The sequence below is a fragment of the Amyelois transitella genome, chromosome 18 (genome assembly GCF_032362555.1).
Source record: "Amyelois transitella isolate CPQ chromosome 18, ilAmyTran1.1, whole genome shotgun sequence".
Lineage (NCBI taxonomy): Eukaryota > Metazoa > Arthropoda > Insecta > Lepidoptera > Pyralidae > Amyelois > Amyelois transitella.
Window position 1 is genome coordinate 6,417,393 of NC_083521.1, and position 17,075 is coordinate 6,434,467.

At 34.2% G+C, this 17,075-nt stretch overlaps 1 protein-coding gene across 2 annotated transcripts in view; it reads right to left on the minus strand.

The window, feature by feature from the left end:
* Positions 1-17,075, minus strand: part of LOC106129916 (synaptogenesis protein syg-2) — a 93,613-nt gene that overhangs the window by 4,187 nt on the left and 72,351 nt on the right. For both annotated transcript variants that reach the window (XM_060949156.1, XM_060949155.1), the window contains exons 7-12: positions 8,047-8,247; positions 5,368-5,531; positions 4,810-4,963; positions 3,684-3,814; positions 2,793-2,952; positions 2,093-2,275 (exon numbers count right to left, since the gene is read on the minus strand). In XM_060949156.1, coding sequence (XP_060805139.1) covers positions 2,093-2,275; positions 2,793-2,952; positions 3,684-3,814; positions 4,810-4,963; positions 5,368-5,531; positions 8,047-8,247 — 993 coding nt within the window. The remainder of the gene's footprint in view (positions 1-2,092; positions 2,276-2,792; positions 2,953-3,683; positions 3,815-4,809; positions 4,964-5,367; positions 5,532-8,046; positions 8,248-17,075) is intronic.

Below are 17,075 nucleotides of genomic sequence, written 5' to 3' on the forward strand. Positions count from 1 at the left end.
GAACTAAGCAATGCTTGTATCTCAGCAGACCAGCATCCCCCCACACGGGGTACACGAATTTAAATTATCATCGTAGTAAGTAAATGAATTCTTTGAAATGAAATCGTTGGGAATGTATTTATACAGGGAGTATAAAGTATTGGCAAGGGGAAAATCATATCTGTAATAGAAAACGTCATGTAAGTACATTTTCGCCGCAGATATACAAATTTACACAATAAACGCTTAAACGCCATGTAAATAGAACCCATGCAAAGACAACATGCCGCATGTTATGCCGAATTTTGATTTATCTCTGTATCGCAAATAAGGGGAATTCATGATACCATTTCTTGTTCTATCGAGTTTAAACTCATAATGCTGTGTTATTATCTAATACTTAAGGTCAATCTAAATATACAAACGAGGTCGAATATTTACCAACCTATATGTGCGTAAAGTTGAAGAAACAAAATTACATTAATCAAGCGGAAGTTTGTTTTCCGAAACTTTTCGTTTGGAATATTATTTGTTCTAAGTAAATTATTGGGAATTGTAATATTTATTGATGAAACTTGCCTCTTTCTGAGTAAAGTTTCCAAGAAAATGGTTTTTGAGAACGGATTGTTGTTCGACAGTTGGGATTTTCGGCGCCTGATTTTAACAGTTATTTAATTTGGAATTTGTGAAATATGCTAATATTAGCTTTTATCTGCAGCTTCGCTCGCGTTAATTTTGCGCCATCTAAGGTTCATCAGGTTGGCTGGAAGAGATCCCACTTAGGGATAAGCCTGCCTTTGTACTGTACTGCTGTTATATACATATTTATGAACAATAAAGCATTTACTTACTTACTTAGGAACTTACAAAAACCGACGAATTAAATTTAATGTCATCCAACAAAAAACGGGACGAAATTAGTACTACCTACAAATAGCAACGCATTAAGCGCAACCTACAAAAGAAAAGTCGCAAATCCCACGTGAACTATAGTTTTTATCAGGATGAAAGGTAGGTACCCTATGTCCTTCTCCAGACTCTTAATAATATAAACGTCATATACGGGTCATCTACCAAATTAATCTTCTTAAAGAAACATAAATTTAACCGGTGAAGTGGCTACAAACACCTAATTTTCGCATTGGATACTAATATTAACAGTTTTGATAGCATTCTTCCTCGGTTTCGCGGGGCATAACACGCATTTCCCTTGTGTGATTTTATTTTTATTACGTTTGTAAGTATCCGATACTTGTTGAGATTATTCAAGCAGCTTACAGACATGATTCAGTGAGTGAGCATCAGTGAAAATGAAATGGAAATCCCTTCATTAGTTTCAGGGATTATCGCGAACAAACTGGACGGCCAAACGCGCCAGAGCGGATTTGTTTACTGCTCAAATCAAATTTTAATGTCCGTTTTTTTTTCAACTAGGTTGCACCCTGTGTAATTTTGTGAAATATAAAATAGAAGCTTTTGCCCGGCGCCTTGCACACGTGTTACTTTTCCTATGTCTTTCTCCGTAATCCACACTATATATGTACGCTAAATTTCATGGTGATTGGTTCAATGTAAAGACGGACACCAAACACACTTTCATATTTATAACATTAGTATGGATACCTACCTGGCTCTAATTAAATTGTAATTGGTAAAAATGAAAATTGAACCTTTTGTATTTCTAACCTAATCGGACTTATTTATTAAAAAAAACTCCAGAGAATCATAAACCAACCCGGTCGAAACGTCAAGAACGGTATGTTCAAGTTAATTCCCGTTTGCTTAAATAAAAAGCTATAACTTTATACAAAAGAAAACGAATATGGAAAAATGTTTTCATTGATTTCTATTTTTAGGGTAGGTACTTAGGGAATATGGATCACTTTTGTGTCTTGCTGTCAAAGAACAATTCGTTTGAATGTGCGTAAAGTTACCGTTTCATCGTGGGCGGAATTCTCATTTGCTTTGATACATTACGATAAGTTGGTTCTACAAACGTCTTTTCCTCTTGTGGGTCTCGTGTCAGACTATGAATTAATGAAGGCAATATTTGTAAATCTATATTTAGAATAATAGCACCTAATATGATATGAATGAATACCTATGGTCTGACCTGAAAGTGGTCCGGTGACTTGACTTAAAGGCAGAATTGGCGATCCCGTAGTTAGGTGCTGTACATCTAGACCAGTTGGCTGGACGTGCCAGAAGAATGTGTCCGGGCTAGGCAGAGCCTTCACGTTGCACTTTATCGTCTCTTTTATCAGACTGATGCCGGCGCCTGCGCATTCTGGGGGATCTGTAAGAATTAGGAAACGATTTTAAAATGTTTTTCCACTCGTGCCGGTAATCCGCGTAGAATGCGTTTAGTAATATATTTTTTATGTTAAGAATAAGTTTATTTTTTTATATTTGAAATGTTAAGAATTATTTTCACACAGTCAGTTATTATTTAGAACAGTCTTGTGAATTTTGTGTGCATTTTCTTATAAGCTATTTATCTGAATCATTGGGGATTTAAGTGCTTTTGTCTTTAACCTGACTTCTACCTCAATTAAAAGAAGTAATGGAGTCGTCTTTCTATTATTATTTTATCCTGCTGTCTCTGGAGCTTGAGTCCACCTATGACTATCTAGAAAGTAAAGATAGTTTTTACACGAAGCGGCAGTAAGTCAGTTAATCAATCAGTCCGCATGTTCTATTTTACAAGTATGTAGATAGATACAATATGAAATCTGAAACATGTATGAATTTTCGTTTTCCTGACTGACGATGACTGTAGATGGGTAATAGGTACTACGACTTTTTCTGCTCACAATAAACAGTGATGGTGACGGGTTCGGCCCTGGTCTCCCCCACGGAGTTGCTGGCTGCGCAGGAGTACACTCCCGCATGGTTCTTGGACATCTCGTCGATCACCAACTTTGAAGAGTAGGTCTCGTCACCCCACATGTTCCCGGAGATTATTTTATTATCCTGGATTAGAAGAATCTTTATATTGGTATCATATACGTATTTATTATAACTGTTTTTCAAATGATAAGCAGAAGAACGTTAATGTATTTCGACGTCCTATGATCTCAAAGATGAGAGAAATCATACTACTTACATGAAACAAACAAGCGAGCCACTTGAATAGGACCACACCCTCTCTTGCCCATGGATGTCGTAAACTTAGGATTATACTTCAAGGCAATCTGTCACTGTGTAAATCGCAGTTCCATTATTGGGCCATGCGGCTGAACGCCAGTCTTTGCGAGACTGTTGGCAACGTCAACCCCGTAAGGAGACGTGATGATATGTATGTATGTATGTATCAAACAAACCTGCTGTTTCTTTACTTTTCTATTGAGGACAAAACTTATAAAATGAGAGTTATCATACATTTCGTCTTTTAGGCAAGACATTTCTCTAACAATCAACTTAATTAACAATTAATAACATGAATTACGCCTTACAAATGTATTTGCATATTGTAACTTTACTAAAGGAAAGGCTTATACACTTGAAACTTGTTGCGATGAGCTAGCAACCTATTTCAATGTCGATTCCAACATAGAGCTATATAGCTGAACTTGTGCTTTCAGTCTCTTCAAAACTGTTGTTCTGTCTACTCCGCTAGGGATATAGATGTGACAATATGTGTGTAAACTCATAAAATATTTTTATCATTATTATAATTTTTCAAATTAGTTCTCAATACTCACATTAAAATACCATCTGAATCTGCTAACAGGGGGGTTGGCCTTGACCTCGCACTCCAAGTGCAAGCTGTCGAGCTCAACCACGCTGTTCAAGCTGCCTTCACCGACCCTCGATATTTCCACTATTGGACTATCTGAAACGTATTATACGTGGACATTGAAGTTTAGACGAAGAACAGGCGTTGCGTTATTATCATTCTTGTCTTATTTCTGCTAGCAGTGACCCGATAAATTCTGGATTGTTTCACTACTGATGATTAATATGTAAGAAATTAGGTTTCCATGTACTTAAACCTAAAACTTTGTTCATTAATTATTACGGGATGATAATTTTAATATAAAAAACAATATTTTAACTATGTACCCTAGTACAAAGTGTGTTACTTGATTCTCAGACCGGAAAATCAGAGATTTGTCGTGGTAAAAAACACGAGAACGTACCTACGGAACGGACACTAACACATTTTAATAATCAATATATTTGGTTAATTAAATAAAAAAGTCACAAATGGATTTAGTAATGTCATCTCCATTTTGACATGCTCAATGTATTAGCAAATGCGCAAAACATTTCGTTTCCTTTCGACCCAGAATGGTTTCATTCAAAAGTATTATATTGTATGTTGGGAATTTCGCTCTAACTCGCGGTAAAGAAATACTTACAGAGCAAATATGTGGAAAAATTCTTTACATGCGCTAATGAAAAGAATATTTTTTTATGTAAATGGTAACATGTACGACTATTTTGTGACAATTACAGAATTAATAATGAATATAAGTTATAAGTTTCTTTAATGACATCATTAGTTTATTCGGTGAAAAAATATCCTTGTCCACCACCACATTTAGGTAGGTATACCAGCTTCATTAAAGCGCTTTCGGCTTTCCTAAATCTCGACTTCACATTAGTATTACTTTCAGCCTTGGCTAGAGACAGCAGTATCTTCTTTACTATGGAAAGATTTAGCAAAATTGTATAGGATCTAAGGCCGTGTCCACCTTGCTTAATATAAACGTGCTTAATATAAACGAAGTGTGTTTTAATTTTCAAACGATACCTAAATTGTATTTTTAGCGAGAAATTACGTATACATCTTGTCTTGTGTTTGGTTGTGATGAGCATTCTTACAAGTAACGTTGAGCTTGATGACGTCAGCCTTGGAGCCCCTGCTCGGAGCCATGGCGGGGTTGGTGGCTACGCACGCGAGGGTAGCACCATTGTCAAGCACAGAGGGAGTCAGCTCTAGGAACGATACCGATTTACGGATCCTACTGTTCCACGTCTGAAACAAATATCTTTTTATTTATTGTCATCTTTTGGTAGTAGGTAATTAAGAAAAACTTTCTTTTTTTACACCTTCAATTAATTATATCGTTTGCCCATACAGAGTGTCATACTTAAAAAATAAAGTTTTAGACCTCCTTATATTGAGTTTCATATTTTTTTGTTTACAGTACATTATTCACCGTAATGGTCTGTATGTGTGAATGAAATGGATTTGAATTTTATCACTGTTCTGTTAATAAATGAGATAGACAGAGTAATTGAAAATACGCCAAGACGAGGATCAAGAGATTATCGTTGAGTTAGTATCTCAAAACACAAATCTCAAACTTACTTTGAGGGTAGCTTAATCTGTGTAATTTGAATCGTGCATATATTTATTTATTTAATAAGCTATCTCACCTGATTGCTATGCTGCGTCAGATGCTTATGATCAAGCCACCAGGACAGCTCTGGCTGTGGGTAGGAGTCATATGCAGTACACTGAACAATGGCTGGCTTCCCCGCTGTCAACGTCTCGCCGTCCGTGCCCCCCACCCAGTGGATAGACACGTTGTAGGCGGACACTAAAAAAAAAATTATCGTAAAAAGCCCTAAAACTAATTTATATTGAAACTCAAATGCATAAAATTGAAGAATGTTTAATATTAAGTTAGTGATTTAATGTAAAAAAAAGCGTATTAAAATAAAGAAATGAAACGTCTTTTATCCAAGGTACACAAGGAAAGAATAATGATTCTTTGTAATTACATACCTACTTAAATTTTTTACCTACATACTTTATAAAAAGAAAAAGTCTAATAGTATTCATTTAATATCTTCCGTTTGTCATACCATCTCTTCTTATTACCAATACCAATGAAATTTCTCTATCTTCATCTCACAACAAATACATACTCTTTTAAAAATATAATAAAATGTTTTCGGTTGCTGAATTATTTATAATTAAGTGGATACTCTATGGTTGCTGTAGTTTCAGCAGTAATGGCAATTGAAAACCTATTCCATTTTTAAAATGAGAAAAGTAGCTATTTTGATTAAACTAGCTACTTTCTAACCTAACTACTAACGGACTAACTTAAACGAAAGGCTCATAAACTTAGGATTTTTCCTAAAAACGATGGGCTAGCAACATGTCACTATTTGAATACAGAACAGCTGAATATGGCGTTACAGTTTTTCAAGACTATTTATCGGCTTTGTCTACCCCGTATAGTAAAAAGACGTGATTTTTCCTATATATGGTTTACATGCGTGCTCTATTTTATGTTAGTAAATTGTTATACATAAATATGTAAATAAAACATATTATTATATAGACAGCGAGGTATGGAAAAGTTATTCGAACAATTTATTAAAAAAAAAAATCTTACGATAAATGTTAAATTAAATGAGCCATGTAACCTTGAAAGTTAATCAACTTGTTACCTAGAGTGATGAGAGTCGGCCATTATGCAAGCCTACATGCGAAGTTCAAGGTTTAATAGAATGACCGTGACATGCAAGTTTCATATTAATTTAACAAAAAAAAAAAACTTGACAACAAATGACATTTAATGATAACGCCGTTTTATTCACATGATATTAAGTAATTAGGTTTAAGTTTATGGTCCTTATCAAAAAAAAAAATAGAAAATAGGAGAAGCTATTTCTTGGTACACAATTTATTAATAAGAGTTACGTCAGACTATTTTTAATAAGTGTGACTTCTTAAAACAAATATATAGGCAATAGGCAGGCGAAATGTAAATGAAAATTCAGGGTTTTTTGCAAATATACATAAAAAAATGTTTCTTGGTATTTCTTGTCTAAGAAAGCTTTAATATTTCACAAGTACTTTATTAACTATTTTTATTGGCATACTTTTTAATAATTTCATATATCATAGGTAAAGGGCGACTAAGGGATAGGCTAATAAACTTGGTATTCTTTTTCTAGGCGATGTGCTAGCAACCTTGTCACATTTGAATCTGAATTACAATAAAAAGGTTTACATAAGTATAATAAGAATGTGACCTTCCGTTTTTTTCAAGATTGTAGGCTCTGTCTATCCCGCAAAGGAGAATAATAATTGTAATAGTAAGACGTAATAATATGAATGTAGGTACATTTTAATAGAAGAATTTGAGATTATTGTGTTTCAAAAACAATATTATATCATATATAAGTTAGACAATGAAAGAATAAATATTTTTTTCGTTTCGAATAGATCAACTAATTATTTTTCAATTTAAAAATATGACATGCCCATTATGCATGACAAGGCTTGCCTACAATATTTTTTATTCGTTCATAAATTACTCATTCTCCGATGATGGCACAAAGGTCACCGCGGTCAACAGGATCTTTGAAAAATGTGAGTCACTAGCGGCCCACCACGGCTTCGTCTGCGGTATATACACAACGTATAACACCCGTGGATAATGCACCTTTTCAATGATGAAACAATTTTCATCATCAGTTCTATATTTTTGAAGATTACAAACAAATAAACAATCAACACACTTATTTACATATAATCTATGCTAATCAAATGCTAGCCCATCGCCTACAAGATTAAACTCAGGTAAGTTGCCTTCCACTTAGTCGCCTTTTACGAAATTTATGGGAACGATATGGGGTGTTTCAATTCTTAAGGCTCTTGCGGGAACGTAACCCCAGATAAAAAGCTAATAATTACTTCTTATAAGCTAAATCTTGAAGTGCTTGTAAGTAAAGTCGTTCGCCTCGAACTTCGCGAACATATTTATTTTTTATAAAATTGTGAATATCTCAAAAAACTACTAAACCGATATTGTTTCCTTACGAACTTAAAAATTCTATTGATAGATACCTACAACTACATACCTACCTTTTAAGTTTCATCTATCGTTTTACAAACATACAGACAAAAATGTATTTTCGCCCAAGCGTATTTGTAAACCTCATTCGCTACGCTCGCTCGTTTAATTATAATATTAGCAATTCTTTTGGTAAAGATCCCCCTCCAGGAAAGAGGCCTGGTTATAATTTAATCTTTTAATGGTAGACAGAGCCAACCATCTCGAAAAGACTAGAAGGCCACGTATATATAATACTCACAGTACAATTCAATCTGCAGCTTCCTAATCAAAGGCTGCGCGAGTTTAGTATTGGAGGCCCTGCAAGAAAGGTCGGCAGCGTTCTCCCGAGTGAGAGGGAGGTATAGCATGTTCTCCCTCACGTTGGGGATGTCGCTGGAGCCGTCTGAAGCGTCCACCAGGGTCTCCCCGGAGTACCAGCTGATCCGGGGCGGCGGCCGGCCTAGAAAGAAGAATTACGTGTTGAGAAATTATTATAAACGTATGGCCAATTCTGGAAACTTTCAAGGTAAGAAAATTTTAATGTTAATTAAACGTGAAAGAGTCTTGAACATACTGCGTTATCGTTTACCTTAAAAGCGGCTCGATTAAGTAATTAAGGTATTAAAGAAACTTTTTTATTTCTTTTCATTAATATCATTAAAATCTCATTAGAGATTAAATTAACGGGAGAGAAGCTTAATGCAAAAGCTAGTGTATAAATCTTCCAAAGTCATCACAGACTTGGAAACGCTGAAAAAGCAAAATTTGAAATTCGCATCACACACAGGTTTCAATTTAAATGTTGAAAAAATTCAGCAACGAAGTGCGCAATTTGGATAACTGTTGCTTTGTATGCACATTTTTACTACGGAATCCATTTACATACTTCGCTTTTAAAAATAATGTAACGAACAAATTTTGTAAACGTAATACGATAAACTTTACAATTTTGCAAGAACTATATTACGAGTACTGCAAACATTTTGTTATCCATAGTAACCATTAACGCTTGTCTGACGTCTTCACAACTAAACATCTGGAATGCTAATTATGTTTTTTTTTCATTATTCGTGGTCAAGACATTTTTTTTGGAAAATTCCGATTCGAATGTTGAAGAGAGTCTATTGGACTCAAACTGTCGAATAATTTGTCGAAAGTAAAAGTTTAAATAAATTGTAAGAAAACCTTTTTGAAATTTAAAATAACAGTTTCTTTAGGGATAGCTCAATCTGTGTAATTTGTGGTTGATGCCTAGGGCTTCTGGAATAAGTTCCTTAGAAATCCCCTTCAGCCTAATCGTGTTATCGCAATAAACAACGCCACAAATTGTACAAATTGTATCTATTAAATTAAATCTATATTATACCGAACACTATAAATATATTTATTATCCTATCTAATTAAAAAAATAATATTAAATAATCAATAAATAATATTTATAAATATAATTAAGATTTTAACGTCTTGCGACGAGGGAGGCTGAACAGTAATGATAATTTTTATGCGAACCTTACGTGATCTTGCAGCCTTCATAAAGGCTGTTGACTTAGTTTACCTCGTAAGGGATAAAGATGTGATTGTATGTATAATGTAAGTATCCAAACAAAAAATCAAAAGCATCACCTACGGCGTAGCCAGAGCCAAATTTCTCAAAAAATCTAAAGGTCACATTTTTTTACTACATTTAAAAAAAACTATCGCTGTCCCGTTTCACGTCTTAAAAAAAAGCGTAATGATATGTAACAAACTGAGATTTAGAGATACAGATGTTAGTTATCGCCTAAAAGAAGAATCATTAACTGATAATCAGTGATTAAGAATCTAGTTCGTGGCTGGCGATTTGTTTAAGTAGAAAATTTGGCCTACCTTAGTCTACCTGGCTATCATCATAACGGGAGTCATTACAAAAAGGATTTTCTCTTCACATAAAAAAGTCGATCTGTCTGGGATAATTCCGATAAAAATATAACGGCGTGAACGCCTACGTGCGATTCCAACTTGCACTAGTCCGATTTTATTACTTAACTATTTATGCTAAAATATAGTACTAGAGTACATAAGTAATCTTTTTTTACGGATAAACGTTATTTAACACATCAAATCTTTTTGGAATAATGTGGGCGGAAACCGATCGCACGAAATAGTGAGGTTCCCTATTTCCGTATACTAAAGTGACTTCTCTAAGGACTTCCGTCGAGAAAACGGACTCCATTCAATGCGATGAGGATTTAAGAAATCGTTTTAACGAACGGCATTCTACGTTTATTTTTTGTGTTGAAAGGGCAATCCAAACGGATGCTTGGGAATATAATGGAATAAATTGTATAAACTTATTAAAATTTGATAATTTATCTAATAAAATAGAAGAATTATGCAGCAAAAATTTTGTTCCCGTCCCATCCCTTACGGTAAAAAGAAAGACAAAATTTATGATGATTGTTCTAGTGAAATGAGATACTTAAAAGAATCTTAATCCATACCGATCATTGTGATATTTTTAAGCTATGTAGTTTCGGTATCATAAAATGTGACCACTCCAGGATTTTGTTCATGCGACAGGCAGACCCAGGGCTCCTCCCCAGGAAGACAGCCGCGTTTAAGGCCATAAAGATTATAACTTAAATTTTATAACATTATTCCGAATCTCTAGTATTTTCGAGACTGTTGGCACTGTCTTCCCCGTTAGGGATAAAGACGCAAATACCTATGTAGGTATGTATTCCGAATATTAAAGACATTTAACAAATGTGAACAACCATGTTCATTTCTATGGAGATTTATGTGATTAGCGTCTCCTTTGATGCATGTAGAATTATGCTGATTACGTGAAGAAAAACTAAGGCTGACATGCTACGTGATCTCATTAGGAGACGGCGAATTGGACGCAGTAAGCATCTTTTGTGTGTTGTCCTTTCGGCTTAATTAACTTTATGAGATTATCCAATTCGCCGTATTTGTCTTGTCTTGTCTATGTCGCTGAAAATCCTATGAATTCCATTCTTGGTTAGCCTTAAAAGCATGAGGAGGATGAATGTCAACGAAACGAAAATGTAAGTATCTTATAATTTAGCACGAAAATCATAGACGCAGTAGTGACGAAGATGCAATTATGTTACTATTGTTGTACATACATATTTAACCACCATGCCTGTTTCCCACACGGCAGTGAATATGGATTTCCACTTGCTCGACTGACAGATCGAACTACAGATTCTATAGCCCACTCCACACTCGTAAATCTTTTAATACAGTCTCGGCGATTACGGGTAGTCCTACTTACAACCACGTTGTTATTCCTTACGGGGTAGACGGAGCCAAAAGTTTTAATAATAATGTAAGGACATGTTCAGTTGTATAGTTAAATGATGGAAATGGAAAAAGTGCTGTGTGGTTCGCGGTACCATTAGAAAAAGAAAAGGACCAATCCATCTCTTTTTCACGTATGACGTAAAAGTCGACTAAAGGATAGACTTATAAACTTAGGATTAAGGGACATAAACGTGAATATACGTACGTATGGTACTCCTAATATCTCTTTATTTAAGACACTAGTATAGTTACTTGTGACTCTAGTATACAGTATAGTTGGAGAATATAGTTGGGGAATTGTAACTCACAACAAATAATAAATATAGCAACTCCTCATTTGGGGGTCCTAATCAGTTTAATTACTGGGCTATTAAAACTGTCGTAATAACTAGTTTCTTTGTGTCCTTCGTCCAAATGGACGTTACTTTCGTCAAAATCAGGTTAATGATAGGTACCGAAAGTGTTAAAACAATTTGGAATCCATTCTTTGTATAATAAAACTGTTTATGAAATATCCATAGAAATCGATTACCTTTTGTCGCTTATATAGTGAAATTCCAAATATTAGAAAAAAGGAAAGAAAAAAATCTTCTTTAAGAATACTTGCTTGTAAAGTTGTAAAATACAATATACTTTTTTACGCCTCTTTTTAAAAGAATGAAGCTTCTTACTTAATTTTACGCGAATTCGAAGAATTCTGTAAAAAAGATACTAATGTTATACATGTAAAATGTGTTTTTTTGTCCGTCTTTGTCTTCAAAACCACTAAACCGATATCCATGAAATTTTGCACCCATGTAGTACGGATGGAAGGACATAAGGACTCCATGTTCTCACGCGGGTAAAACCCTAATAGGTACTTACTTTTTTTCTAGTGAAGTACAAAAGTGCCGTGTGCTTCCCGACACTTAAGAATAGGGTTACTCCATATCTTTATATCATATCTCATAGATGTTGTAAAAGGCGACTAAAGGAAAGGCTAATAAACTTGGGATTCCTCTTTTAAGTGCTGGGCTATCAACTTGTCCTTATTGAATATCACATACACAATTCATAAGCTGAACGAGGCCTTTTAGCCTAGACTGGTTCATCTACATAGACGTGATATTATGTATATAGTACAAGGGACCAGTTAATATAAAATGACATCAATTTATAGATGATGAAAAAAATTTTCCAGTTACAAATTGTACAGTTCAGTTAGATAACATTTTTATCGTGACCGCGACCAGCTAAATTTTGTTAGTTTGAATATTCATGCAATCGTAAATTACCACATTGAGGTTTACTGCGTGATTTATTGTTACAGCGGTTTCTAGTCATATCCATATCGTTGACGGTCTGTGGAACAATTTTGTATGAAGTCGGGTAAAGCTTTTTTATTATTACATACATGCATATAGTCACGTCTATATCCCTTGCGAGATAGACAGAGTTTGAGAGAGAGACCAACTGTCTTGAAAAGACTGATAGGCCACGTTCAGCTGTTTGTCTTAATGATAGAATTGAGATTCAAATAGAGACAGGTTGCTAGTCCCTTCTATTTGTTAAACAAAACCATGACAAATTTCATGTTCAATTTAATTTAAAAAGTAAAATTATAAAATTTATAGATTTTTAATTAAAAATGTTTCGTCCGTACAAAAGTCCTGAAGCTAAAATTAAAACAACTGTAGGTAAAGTTAAATAAATATAATAAATTTGTGATATAAATTGGCGATTTATTGTAAACATTTCCGCGTCTAGGGATTTTTTTTAATTAAACGAGTAAAGGTGCGACCAAGGTATCCATTTACCAACGTAAAAAGGTGTATGGTGTATAATATGAGATATAGTTTATCCTCAAAAACATTTCTTAGTAACATTTACAACGCTTCAAAATCTTCCTCTATTAAAATCGTTGAAAACAGGTTTTCTTGTGGTTTTCCACAAGAGTTGAGTCTCACACATGTCAAGATAATTGTCCATATAATTAGCTATATATGAGTACATAAACAAGTCTGTAGGATAAACATAAACTGCATAGAAAACATTAATAATACGGTGCGCTAAAAGTCACAGTTTGTATTATAAAATTGAATTAACATATGCAAAAACTTGCGAAGTGTGTGAGATGGTAATTATGTGCATAAGCAATGTAAGTGAACATTTTAAGGCGAAACATTGAGTCCAGTAGGTCTTGTTCATTCAATTAATAATATAGTATGTTTAAACGACTTTTTCCCGAGCTTGGCTCCCCTGGGCATTAAAAAAAAGAAGCATGTGCTCCTTCTGCTCTCACCTATCTACCCATATGTAGGGTAAGGATGCCTATTATGAGATACCATTTCTATTTTTGACTATAAAATCAAAACTGTTACCTTTGAAGACTTCCGAGATACAGTTTTAGAAAGGGAATTTAATGTACTTGAAATGTGTAATAACTATTTAGTGCTAAATATGATATTTTTCTGGCTGTGTTATAAAACATGAAAAATAACAGAAAATAAGTCCTAGCAAAAGGGTCTCCTATTATGAGATATTAAGGGTACTTAATATGAGATAGTATCTCATATTAAGTTCCATAAAATTTTAGGGGTAAAAAAAACATAAAAAACAATATTCATTTCATTATAATCCTTTATTTATTTATTGTAACCCTTTATTTAAATATTATAGATAAACATCAGTCTCAACATTTTAGTACTTTAATTTTTAATAGCCAACTGAATATAATAGCCATGTAGGTATTTGATATCCTGCAAACGTAAGCCATAACATCGTCTATCCATTTCTTTGCAATAATTTTCCAGCTCGGCTTCTAAATCAATAGGTAAGGCTGGTCGTCTCCCCATTCGAACCTAGACAAGATCTTCTGCTTGGGTATCTTTTTTCACATAGCTCTCAAGGGTACCCTTATAAAACGTTTAGCAGCTCTTAAGTAGCCCATTTCATGTCTTCGTACTGCATTCACAATCTGTATTATGGCAGCGTGGTCCCAGGTCTTTCTTTTGATCGGAAGCATCTAAAATAAAAAATACACATCACCTTTAAAAATTGCTCTTTTTGTATACCACAATATGAGATATCCCATTTTAGGAACCCCAGCATATCTCATATTAGGAAAACAACAGTTTTACAAAATGAATGCCTTTTTTTTGGTTTCAAAAAGAAAACAAAATAAAACTGCATTTACATCTTTAAATTGATCATATTAGTTACAAGCAAAATATATATTAAGACCTTTTTACTTAATAATAAAGTTGTTACATACCTTGTAAACATTTGATGAAAAATATTTGGTTTTACGACAATGTAGAAATCTGCACGCACACGTCCTCAGATTGCCGGTGGCCGGTGCGCACAGGCAGACGTTTAGCACTGTTGCTGTATCGATTCGCGTGACACTGGCGCCAAATGGCTGACTTAAATAGTTTGACCAATACATAGCTATCTCATATTTGGCGCCTATCTCATAATAGGCATCCTTACCCTACTATTTCATTAAAACCAGTCCAATAATAAATATAAAAGTATTTTCTCTTCATAATTCGGTTGACAATCGCTACATCGGAAACTTATCATCAAAGGTTTATCAATAAGCAATATTGAAAGTGTTTTCGTATCTCGTTTGGCCTGCTATTTTGATCGTAAAGTGACCATATTATAACGGGAATTTCACAGAGTTTACAGTGGAATCTTATGGACAACTTATATTTATTCCGATGCTTACGATTACCATGAGAAGGAAAAGATATTTTAGTCGTATATTGAAGTGCCGGAATTAAATATACACAGCTCATTGGTTAAATATTAATTTTGTTTATTCTTGATTAAATAAAGCGATGGAACATCCCAAGTGATGGTCACATTTTAAACTCCATTGAAAAGATACATTTGGTCTTATCTTGATCAATCTTAATTATGCTGTTTACAGCTTTTGGTTTTTTTTTTCATCTTAACTCCCAGTCTAGCATGTCTATTGAAATAATTCGTTTTATACTTATTCACAATTTTTTTTTGGCAATGTGCATTGGTCTACGATTTAGATTTAAGAGATCTATATTTGTAAATTAACGTCCGGTGAAAATGCTGCAGTGTAGTTTGTTCCGCAGCTTCTTCTACACATGCGCTTTGGAAGCGGTAGTAGATATAATTCGATTTCAGATTTGAGATGTCAATAAGTGATACCTTGTATCCAATTTTGAAAATTAATCTATTCTATTCTATTCATGAAAGCAATGAGTTCAATGCACCTTATAAAATTAAAAGTAAATGCCTACGGTGGCAATTCCAGGCAATGTTCAAGAGAAATGGCGCCATTAGGTGGAATACTTTGGTGCATCTGTGGTCAGTCAGGATAACATCTACATTTGCAAGTCTAATGCGCTCTAAGTCGAAACTTAAGGGTAATTGAGTTTCTTAGATTTCAATTTCTACAATTTATGTGGCTCTAGCTCTGCGCCCCGGGGATTCGCTATCGTGAGACTTTCGGGATAAAAAGTACCTATGTATATTATTTCCGGTTATATTTTATTCGTGTACAAAATTTCATCGAAATACGTTTAGAATTAAAAACGCGGGTAAAGAAGAAGCGGTGGAAGAAACTACACTGCAGCATTTTCACCGGACGTCAATTTAAAAATATAGATTACTAGCGACCCGCCCCGGCTTCGCACGGGTGCAAAATTATAATTGTTATTATACATAAAAACCTTCCTCTTCAATCACTCTACCTGTTACAAAAAACCGCATCAAAATCCGTTGCGTAATTTTAAAGATTTAAGCATACAGACAAACAGACTAAAATAGCGATTTTGTTTTATACTATGTAGTGATAAACCTCAATCGTTGACAAATAAACATTGTATAAGTAGGTTTATTAAAATAATGGTGAATAAGTTTTAAATTAATGATTTCAATACAAATATTATGTCAAATTTAATAATAAGATATACAAAATGGAACATTCAAAAATGGAACTTGAATAAGGCTCCTATCACGGCAGCGGTGTGAAGTCATTCGATGGCGTCCAATCAAACGCGACGTGGAGTGGTTGCATGCAATCGTATGCACTTTTCACGCTACTACTGTTGGCAGCGAATTAAACATGCGAGTACCGACGCGTGTTCACGGAAGAACTGGTGCAGAATATAAAGAACACAGGATTGTCTTGTACAGTGTGCGCTAAGCTGTATGCCTTTATTATTTGTTCAGTTTACTCTTTATTGCATCATTAAAATTAAGTTTACATATGGAAAATACGGAATTATGAGGTAAACCAGAGCCAGTTGTCGCAAGATTAGAAGGTCGATTCGAATTTTGCGACTCGATTCGATGTTGAAGTGGATGGCGGAATTTTGGATAGACGGAGATAGGTATCATGGGTGTAGCAGAAGATGCGAAAATTTTGAATAACTTTTTGTATCACTTTCTTGTCTTATTTAAACTTTTGTGGAAAAATAAATATAATACAAAAATAAAAAGGTTGGTTTGGGACAGAAATTAAAATTATATCCTACTTGAACTATAAATTAAAACGTCAATTAAATTTTTAAATACAAATAATTATGATCCAGCTGATTGCAATCTTACAGCTATATTTAACTATCTAAAAAAGAGATGTGAACGAAAATTCTAATAATTTATGTTAGTGCACCTTCTAAGCCCTCGTTATTCCATGAAAAAGGCCTTTGGCCTCATAGCATGTTTATTTTACGACAACTCTATACATGGTTGTTAACGCCACACAGGTTTTGACGTTGAATCAGAATGGAAATTAACATGGAAGCTTCGGAGTATCGCTTTTTGCACTTCAATAATTTAAAGCCTTTTGAGCTATTTATACCTGTTCTCAATTACAAGGAATCTGGTGTAATGTGGTGGATATCCAATTATAAGGAGCCCGTGTTTAAGTTATAAGTAGTATTAAACCACATAAATACGAGTAAGTTCCTCTTCTTCGTCTTATTAATGCGACCATATTTATAAAGCTACGTA